Source organism: Sylvia atricapilla, chromosome 4, assembly GCF_009819655.1.
Source record: "Sylvia atricapilla isolate bSylAtr1 chromosome 4, bSylAtr1.pri, whole genome shotgun sequence".
Classification (NCBI taxonomy): Eukaryota; Metazoa; Chordata; class Aves; order Passeriformes; family Sylviidae; genus Sylvia; species Sylvia atricapilla.
In genome coordinates, this window is record NC_089143.1 from 37,364,492 (window position 1) to 37,374,692 (window position 10,201).

Genomic DNA, 10,201 nt, shown 5'->3' on the forward strand with positions numbered 1-10,201 from the left:
TGTAATGCAATAAAAATTTAACTACTAGTTACAGACCAATGTAGCATATTGCTTAAGAATTATTTTTCAATCCTTTGAAATTGAATAAAAATCTTGCTCAGATTTATTTTCCCTGTAAGATAAACTGTTATATCTTTTCAGTAAATTTTGCTGGTCTCTAATGCACTCTTGATACCACAAAAGCACTATATACTCTGTGCTACAGTCTTGCATTTTGTGAGTCACTGTTTTATTGTTATAGAAATTCAGATTTGACAATAGCTTTAACCTCTTGCTTTGTATATCACATACTACACCATCTTCATGGTTTTGTCAGAGGATCCTGGAAACTACAGGATTCTGTTACACCCCCATATCCTCTTCTGATTCATTTTACAGAAAGGAAAATAGGGAAGTTCTGTTGCCCTAAAGCCTCTTCGAGTGCCCTTGTCTTTGCAGTACAGTTATAAACATCTCTAGGTCTGACTTCGCTGTTGCTGAAGTTAATAGGTTTTAAGTGCCTCTTGGGAACAGGTGAACACTTCTTCCACCAAGCCTTCAGTTAGATACTTGGATTCCCTTAGCAAAAACAAAATAGTCTGATACTAATGCAGACACTTTTATAAAAACAGAATTAATATAATTACAAGTGTTTGGGGTTTAAATGCTTTCCTGACCTTCTGCAGGGCTCCTTCTGGGTAAAAGATAGGCTTGTACTCCCAACAAATTCAAGCATAACAATAGAACTGCAGTTGTTTTTTTGCTGATATTACTTGACAATAAACCCTTAACTGAGAAATATTATGGGAAGAGGATCAGCTAAAATGTTTTGCAAAGTTTGTCACCAAAAATGGCCACCAGGTAGGATGTACTATGTTCCTATGTTTGATTAGTACCTACTGCTATTATTCACATTCAATGCACAGCAGCTGACAAAAAGCATTGCTTCTTTCAGATATTGCTATTCATCTTTAATGCTCTCAAACCTCAACTTCTTTACTTGAACGATGATATTAGAGTCTCAGCTTTTATACTGGTAAAGCTTCTAGCCTTTACAGTTGTGAAGGTATGTCTGACTGCTGAAGGACATACCCTAAACCACAGAACACTGAAAAGAGACCCTCACCCTGGGTTAGACCCTTACTCTCCAGACTAAACCTTTCAACATTAAAGGTTTTAACAAATACGGGCTTAGAAGTTAGTGTTTTGGTATTTTTCTTTATCCAACTATTTGGTTTTAATATGTATTAACTTTATAAACACCACAAATGAGACCAAACTTTGCTATTACAACTACTCACAAGTACTAAAAAAAAAAAAAATCCTTACCTCTCCCCGAAAGTGACTGCTGGAGCAGGATTTTACAAAATCTTGTAAATTATGTCAGAGTTAGAAAAATAATAGTACAGATATTTCACCTTTTTGTTGTGCGATTATCATGAAAATCTGTTCAAAAATGAATTATATCTTTACACAGTAAACCTTAACTACTACAAAGTAAGTTTTCTGCTTTTAGTATCTGTACACACTACAGTAATTTAGCATCATATAAATGCTAATTAGTAGTATAAAATGTAGCAACATAAAAATTGCACAACACGACCAAGCCTTAGAACTGGAGTGTATTCATCATGGTGGTTTCTCTCTTAAAGGCATACATTGAAGTTGAGAGTTTACAGATACAGATGCTTTTGTTTTTCAACTTTTAAAAACTGGAAGAGATATGTTTTGGGCTGTTATTGAGTTTCTCCAGAGCTTTGAATAAGCAAACCTATCTTTGACAGGAAACAACTTAAAATTTCTGCATTTATTTCTTCCAACGCAGAACTGTGCCACTCCCTGATTCTTTTTCATTTGCAGCAGGTGCTTATCCCTGCCAGTACTTAGGGAGAGCTTCCACTTAACTTCACACACCTTCACACTAAATGATGAGGATTAACCATTGGCCCACAGGTTTATTATCAAACTCCAAATTTGGGGGTTTTTTCCCCACAAGAATTTGGGCTCTGGAGTAGAAGCATTAGCTTTTGACTGGTGTTACACACAGACACATTTTCTACTAGCATAATAGCTGTGAAACAACCTCCCCTTACTGTAAAACACTTTAGCAGTACAGAGTAGGGTATGCAATGGGCTGCTGTAAGGAAACGATACATTTATATCACCAGTTGGTGGAAAATCCCATGGGAACCATGACTAAAAATGAGACTGATGATTCAGTCAAATCTTATTTCAAAACTTCATGTGCATTTTCTTTGTAGTCTCAGATCACCTATGTATCCTGTGGTCATTTCTATGACACGTATCACAGCATTAGTTGCCACAAGTAACAGAATAAATTATTTCAGCAATGTTTACATTGACAATGGTGCAGGATGCACACCACATGACCAACACTTGAGACCCATTGAAATGAATTTAAGCTTTTCCACTACCTGGATGCAAGACAAAGACCAGTGTGTTGATGAATATCACAGTGCTTAAGAGGTACCTAGTTGTTACCAGCCAAACATGCTTATCTCCGCTGGCTTCTTCCTCTTGCAGCCCAGGACACAGAGCCTTGTCAACTCCCACTATTCTTTCTCTTTCCCAGGAGACTTTAGAGCTGCAGTGACATAGGAAACAGATTGTACTGTCAGGTTCAGCCTCATTTTAAGTTTCTAGACCACAGAAAGAAACAGTCCCTCACACGGGACAAAGGTACAAAGCATTCTGGTTTGTTCTGTAGAAATGTATCAGTATTTGTAAGTCACCATGCATTGACAGGTGTTTCATTCTGGCAGCAGCAAGCACCAGCAGCTAGTGTCAAACACGACTATTCAGAAGCTGGACTGTCACTACAGACTCTCTGGATCTCCTCACTGGATGTCACACCTCCAGGGCCAGATGCAGTCCAACCCTTTGTCTTACAGCTTAGAAGAAGAAAAAAAAGTTCTCAAAATGCGCTCTCCAATTTCACAGAAGACAGAACAATTTTATTGGCAATTAAATTTCATTTCTTAAGAGTAAGTTGTATATATGTTCTAGGCAAAGTACCAATGTTTACCAATGCTGGAAGAGTTTGGGGGTGGGGACAGAAGAATAGAAACTGTTTTCTTACCCATTTATACCATATTCTTACTGTAAATATGGACTACCAATTTCAGAGCCTCTCTAAGCTGCCTGTGAATCTAATATATAAAGACAAATTGCTGCTTTCTTCTCATACACCTAAGAAGGTATTAGCAGTATAGCAAAACAAAGAAATTTTAAAAAATATTTTTAAATATATTTAAATATCATTTGAGGGGAAAATGTTGCATGAGTATTATTTTGAATGTAAACAAGAACATGAACGAAAGCCAGGTGAATAGAAAAGCAAAAAAATAAAAAAGTTAAAAGCTTGTAAACCCAATGCAAAAAAAGTTACTGTCAAATTAAGACTGAAAAAGTTCACGTAACAATTATTGTGATCAGGAATTGCTACTGTTCCTATTATCCGTGTTAGTACCAGAAGAGATTTGTTGTATTTATTTCTTAACATATGACCACTGCAGTTTCAGCCTTTGCTCTGCAGCTGTCCCAGATAGTGTCTCATGCAGGCTGCCTTTGTTTTAGGTACTGGGTACACAGCACAAAGTCAAAATAAGCTCCTGAGCTTTCAGACTAACCCAGCCTGGTGTAACTAACACAGCTGCATTTGCCTATGAGCTGCTTAACTGGTTATGCAGGCTTTACAATGGCCCACATAATAAACCCCTAGTGTTTAAAGGATAAATAGATTTCATTTTACAGCATACGTATTATGTACATGTACAACACCAGAAAAACTGGGGAACTTTAAATCCATTATCTTAAATGCAATTCTTTAAGATACTGACAGAAATACCAGCTTTGTAAACTTTTAGGCAGCCCAGTTATATATGTTTTTATCAAAGTACAAAGAAAGTAACTGATTTTAACTGGAACACTACAACCAAATAAGTTTTATGTTGAATTTAGGTAAGCTTAAATAGTTTTGATTTTTGCTTTTCATCCTAAAGCTCCCACCATATATCCAGTGAGAGATGCTCACAAAAAATAGTCCTACAACATTGTTGTTGTCTGTAGACTTTGTAATTCACATTAAAAGGGTTTTCAAAGCAGTGACCTACTTAAATGCTTTTTGTGTCTTGAATTTTAATCTTTTTTTCTCTAACAAACCTCCCCTGCTGATTAAACCTAAATTTACTTTCTTTCAACATCTTCCATTCCTGTTAGTGAAGTTTGGTTTGATTAAAACTGAAAGCAGTTTTACCTCACTTTCATTGTTCATTCACTGACTTTTCAAGTCCAGAAGAAGAAATTGCCTACCAATCAAGAGTGATAACTTTCCAAAGCAGAATTTTACTGCCATTAGGCTATATTAGGGCATATTCCATACAGGAATTTGGCTAGTAGGATTTTCTGGGAAGTGACAGTAGAGCTTCCTTATGCAATTGACTGAATTAAAACTGACAGCATCACTACATAAGCACACTTACACCAGAATGAAAGTTTGGTTAGAGTTACGGTCATGCAACTGTAGTTTGCAGTCTCCACAGCTGAACAGTATCTGTTGTAATGGATCTGCTGCTGATGTAATTCAAATAGAAGGCCTTTGTTCTTTTCTTTCCTTGCTTTGTCCACACTGACACCACTATCCAGAAAAGCTCTAGAAGCAGCCCACAGAAGCCAAGAGACAGTATGACAGAAAGCAGTATCGCATCCACCATGCATTTTTGTTGTCTGTGCCATACTTTTCTTTAAATCCATTCCTCAGCTCCGTAACCTGGTCTCACCCATCTGGTCTTTACCTTCCATCCAGCATTTCTATTCATTGCTTATCTCTCCTCACTTGCAGTTTACTGAAGATTGGGCTGAGTTAACAACAGCACCCCAAATTGTGGCACAGATTAGAAACTCAGAAGGGCTCAAAGGCAGGGAGCTATAAAGCCTAAGAGTCATTTCATGAGCAGAATATTTGCACTGAAGTCAACTCCAAGTCCTGGAGTTTATGCTTCTTCCCCACAACTGTCATGCACATGTGGTTAATAAATTAACCACGCGTACCGACCAAAGTCAATACTGCACAGATCACTGCTTTAGAAGAGTAACAGTGACTGAATCTCTGCAGACAGAAATTGTGTTTTCCTCTGAAAAGGAACAGTGCGGCACAATGAAAAACAGTGACAGCTTATTGTGGAAGCAGAGAAGCGCATTTCCAGGCACAAGGGTGCTGGGAGGAAGGCATGGCTTTGGGAATGACAAATTCCTAACATCAGCATTCTTGTGTGGGGCTTTCAGCATTGGCACTGCTGTGGGAAGCTTCCAGTATCATGTTCAAGCATGGAAAATTCTCAATACTGCCTTCCTTGTTGGAGGACAGACAGATGTTAAGGAGTACAACTCTTTGGTTTCTTATGCGCCCTCTGTTGTATGTGGCAGCATGATGTAACACTCTATGGGTCTAGTAAAGTGTACAAAAACTTGCTTTTCCAAGTAAGAACATTTAAAGGCCTTAATTTCTTTCTTAAAACATTTGATTAATCATTTGAAAAGCAGATTTCATTTTTTCCCATAGCAGTAATTGCACTTTCTCATCCCACCTGCTTTTCCACAATAATTTTCTTCATATTCTTAGAGCAGATATAAGAACAGATGCCACAGCAGAAGCCTTACTGCAGTTACATCACACAATTTCCAAAGATTCTTCCAAAGTAATTTTTTCCCATGAATGTGCTATATTAATGTAAAAAGAGTGAAAATGTTAATAAAACTTACCTAAAGCTTTTTTTCCCCCCTCCCCTCCAATAACTGACAGAGAACATCTAGGTGAGTCTGGCAAACAAGGAATGCTTTTACACCACAGATACCAGTGGCTGTACTACAATTCACTCAATACACACTATTTTACAGTATTGTAAAATTCTACCATCTTTTACAGAATTGCCTTATTAACTAGAAACACTTCACAAAAAGCTGTCATCCGGAGGCAGTTTAACACAAAGTAAATGAGTGACCCATTCGGCAGCTTAACTCATCAAATAAAATAGCACTTTCCATATAAAATATGAAGTAAAGGCATTTTTAAAGTTGCCTGACAAAACAACTCTGCAAAGTGGATAGATAGACCTACACAGAACTAAGAACATGAATTTGCTATAGAGAAGCAGTGGAATACAATAATAACAAGCCCAAACTGGAACGTGAAACATTCCCCATGAAAATGTTTATTTAGAAGGTAAGAAAGGCTAAGCTTTATTTGTACGCTAAACACCATCAAAAGTAATAGCCACATAAGTGAGCTGAAAGAAGATTTTGGATAACTGGCTTGTGAAGGCTTTGACACCTGCAGAGAGAATGTATATCTGCGAGCTGCTCTGTCAATTTACCTCCCAATTACCCTCTTCTGTAGTGGGTTTTGGCTTTTAGGGCTGCAGTTTGGCCAAATACACAAAGTTTAAAATGGAAGAGGGATAGAGGAGGCATTTACTACGAAATTAGTGAATAGTTCCACGTGAACCTGTACTTGTCAAAAGGGAAAGGAGAAAGGCTTGAAGAACTGTACCTGATAAGTTCTTACACTGAGCAACTCTGAATGGGGGCAACTGGAGATAAAGACATTCCACTCTCACACCTGCAGCTACTCAATACTCTCACACAGCTCAGGGATTTGTTTTTTCTTACCATTGAGGAAGGTTAACATGATTAAAGCTCAACTGAAGGCATCACATCTTCAGTAAACAAAAAGCAGAAACCTGCTTTTCAGCAGGGCTGTAAACTACACCTGAAAAAAACCAAGTGTTTTAGATTACTAAGAATAATTATCTAAAGTAGAGAACTGGACGAAAACAATCAGACAGAAGAAAATCAACGCCAGCAAAACCAGTGTCATGTCATGGGGGGTCACACGGCAGTATAAATGACTGTATGTAAAAATCAGTTTTCTCCCCAAACCCAAAGGACCAGATTTGCTGCTACCGGTACACTTGAAAGCATTAATGCAAACCACAGGCGTGTTTGTATTAAAACCTCAGTTCGACCGAGATTGGGTCCCAGGCTTTCCACTGCTGCAGCTTGCACTTTATAGAGAGCACCAAGCTCGGAGAGCCAACACCTTCCCTTCTCAGCTCCCGTGCCTCTGTCCCGGCCTCGGTGGGGGAACCCACCTCTCACAAGCAGCCCCGGGCTCTTCCAAAGCCCTCCAGCCTGCCAGAGGGGAGCAGGAGCTCTCTCTGCCTAGGGACCGCAACAAATCAGACACTCCTTCCGCGGGGGACCCCCGGGCTGGAGCCGGGTGCGGGCACCACCGCAGCCCCTACCCCGCGTCAGGGCGGGCCGGGCCGGGCCGGCTCGGGGGGCCCCAGGAACGAGCTTGCTTGGGCGCCGAAACCAAACTTTCAGCCCAGTTTTACAGCCAGCGGCTGCTGCTCCCCAGACCCCCGCCCCGCGGAGGGAAGGGCGGAAGGAGAGGGCGGCGCTGCTGCCTCGGCCGCCCCCGAGCCGGGGCAGGCCGGGCTGAGGGACCCACCGGACTACCAGCGCAAACCACCCAGCCCACCACCAGCCCCGCGCCCTTTGTATTTTTAAACCACGCTGCAGCCCCCGCGCTCCGCCCAATCAGATCGGCCGCAGCCCCCGCTGGCCAATGGCGGGGACCCCGCGGTTTTTTAAACCGTCCCTCTCCCCCAATCACCGCCCAGCACGCTCCGCCCAGCTCCGCCCCCCGCTCTCCTCACCACAACCGGTTCCAACGGGTATGAACGCCAACGACCCCCTCGCGCTCGACCTAGCCCGGGAGTAGCCCGGCCGCTGACGCCAGAGCGGCAGACAGCCAATCACGTCCGGTCTCTGCTCCAGGAGGTGGAGCCTCGGGCAGTTTGAACCGGCGCGGCAGCCAATGGGCTGAGGCGGGGGGCGGGCTCTCGGGTGCCGCGGGTCGGGTTGCTGTGGCGGGCAGTGCCGCGGAAAACAAGAGGCGGTAAGTGCGCGGCCGGGCACCATTCGGCAGCAGCACCTGAGGGAGCAGAGCCCCGCGCCGCCCGCTCCGCTCAGCCAGGCAAGGCCCGCGTAGGCGCGGACCGTGAGCGCGCCGGGAGGGTCGGAGGGAGAGCGGGAAGGAGCGGACGCCAGCGGCGGTCCTGGGCGCAGAGGCAGCGAGGGGTTCCCGCGGCGGGCAGCACGCCCGCGGCTGAGGGGAGGATTCCTAGCGGGCGGGTGGGGCCGGGAGGGCGGCGGTGGCTCCGGAGGGGAGGGCTGGGGCACGGGCGGCGGGGCCGGGCGGGCTGCCCGCCGCAGCCGCCGCGGGAGGCGGGGAGAGGCGCCTGGCGGCGGAAGGTGCCGCGGCCCCGGCGGGGGGGCGCGGGGAGAGGGGCCGCGGCGGGGGCGGGGCCGGGCGCGCTGGGCGGGAAGGCGAGAGGCGGGAACGGGCTGAGGCGCGGCCCCGCCTCACGGCGCCTGTCCGCCCCCCTCCCTCAGGGACCCGCCGCCGACCTCGCCATGGGCAAAGGCGACCCCAATAAGCCGCGGGGCAAGATGTCCTCGTACGCATACTTCGTGCAGACGTGCCGCGAGGAGCACAAGAAGAAGCACCCGGACTCGTCTGTCAACTTCGCGGAGTTCTCGCGGAAGTGCTCGGAGCGGTGGAAGGTGAGCGGGGCCGAGCCGTGCTGAGCCCTTGCCGGGCCAGCCCCCACCCCTGCTGTGGGCTGCTGGGAAAAGATCCCTGGTAGCAGCTGCTGCTTAGGCGTTAGTGGGTCAGTAGCTGCTTTATCTCATCCAGACTCTTCTTTCCCCTCCGTGTGTCCACAGACAATGTCAAGCAAGGAAAAAGGAAAGTTTGAAGAAATGGCTAAAGGAGACAAAGCTCGTTATGACAGGGAGATGAAAAACTACGTCCCTCCCAAAGGCGAGAAGAAGGGAAAGAAAAAGGATCCCAATGCTCCTAAAAGACCACCGTGAGTGTTTCTATGACTCCCTCCCCCCACACAGAAAGAAGTATTCGTTTTAACAGTTTGATACTTAACTTTAATGATTATCTCTGGATGTAGATCTGCATTCTTCCTTTTCTGTTCTGAACACCGTCCGAAAATCAAAAATGATCATCCTGGCTTGTCCATTGGAGATACGGCAAAGAAATTAGGTGAAATGTGGTCCGAACAGTCGGCCAAAGATAAACAGCCATATGAACAGAAGGCTGCAAAACTAAAGGAAAAGTATGAAAAGGTAAGGAAAACTAGTAAAACAAAGTTGAAGTTGTGGACCTCACTGTAAATGTATGACTTGTGTTTTGTACCCAAACCATATAGGACTTATAATTCTTAATGCTTATGGCAGCATCCCTCAGACTTTGGAAGACATGGAAAGATGTGGTGGGGCAAATATCTGGAACTCTTACAGTGAACCTGGATGTGGGTTTTGCATGTCTAGAGATTTTACCAGTAAGATGCCTTACTACCAGAAAACAGGTCACTTGCTCACTAAAATAAATACAGTCAGACTTCAAAGCACTGTGGTCATAAAATGCTTAAAACTGTCTGCATTGCATGTTCTTTTGCTTACAGATTTAAGCATGAGAGTCCCAAGGTGGAAATCCTACTTTTTTTGCATGCAGTGTATCTGATCTATGCAGTATAAATCTCTTTTCAGCATTCTATTCCTTCCAACTTAACAGTATTTTTCTTGCAGGATATTGCAGCATATCGTGCCAAGAGCAAGAGTGATGGAGGAAAAAAGGGCCCAGGTAGGCCTGCAGGGTCTAAGAAGAAAGCAGAACCAGAGGAGGAGGAGGAGGAAGAGGAAGAGGAGGAGGAAGAGGAGGAAGAAGATGAGGATGAAGAATAAATGAATGTCCTGCTGTAAAGATTTATGCTCAGAATCCAATATTTTGCTAAGAATGTGAACTCAAGTGCAGCTCATTGTTAGCTTCAGTATAAAAATCTGTACAGAATTGTGTATAGGTAATGTGGTTCTTTGTAGGGAGACTTCAGTTTATAATGTAAGCAGTAGCCAAGGCCTGCTACAGTTCGGTTTGGAAAAAGTTTTTGAATGTTTCTGCTGTTTCTGCATATTTAATGGTTTTATTGAAATTCAGTGACTGATAGCCAGGTGTTTCTTTTTAGTTAAGTAAAACAGGTAGCTTAATAGTTGATCTTATATTTTGTAGTATTTTGTTGCATTGTATTACTTTTTTAACAGTTTTGTAATAAAATGTTGTACATGA

General features: G+C 43.7%; 1 protein-coding gene across 2 annotated transcripts; it reads left to right on the forward strand.

Annotated features, from left to right (window-relative positions):
- Window positions 1-7,859: 7,859 nt before the first annotated feature.
- On the forward strand, window positions 7,860-10,201 carry HMGB2 (high mobility group box 2). Of its 2 annotated transcripts, none has more exons than XM_066317595.1 (5): window positions 7,860-7,960; window positions 8,458-8,628; window positions 8,791-8,936; window positions 9,030-9,204; window positions 9,667-10,201. In XM_066317595.1, exons 2-5 carry the CDS (start codon window positions 8,479-8,481, stop codon window positions 9,820-9,822), a joined length of 627 nt encoding a protein of 208 aa, XP_066173692.1. In that variant the 5' UTR covers window positions 7,860-7,960; window positions 8,458-8,478; the 3' UTR covers window positions 9,823-10,201. The 2 variants fall into 2 exon arrangements, with proteins under 2 accessions (XP_066173692.1, XP_066173693.1); XM_066317596.1 differs by having other exon boundaries at window positions 7,947-8,038.

Coding starts and splice junctions, on each gene's coding strand:
- HMGB2 (XM_066317595.1), top strand. CDS start 8,479: ATGGGCAAAGGCGACCCCAATAAGCCGCGGGGCAAGATGTCCTCGTAC. Junction 8,629..8,790: donor AGTGCTCGGAGCGGTGGAAG/GTGAGCGGGGCC, acceptor GTGTGTCCACAG/ACAATGTCAAGCAAGGAAAA. Junction 8,937..9,029: donor AATGCTCCTAAAAGACCACC/GTGAGTGTTTCT, acceptor CTCTGGATGTAG/ATCTGCATTCTTCCTTTTCT.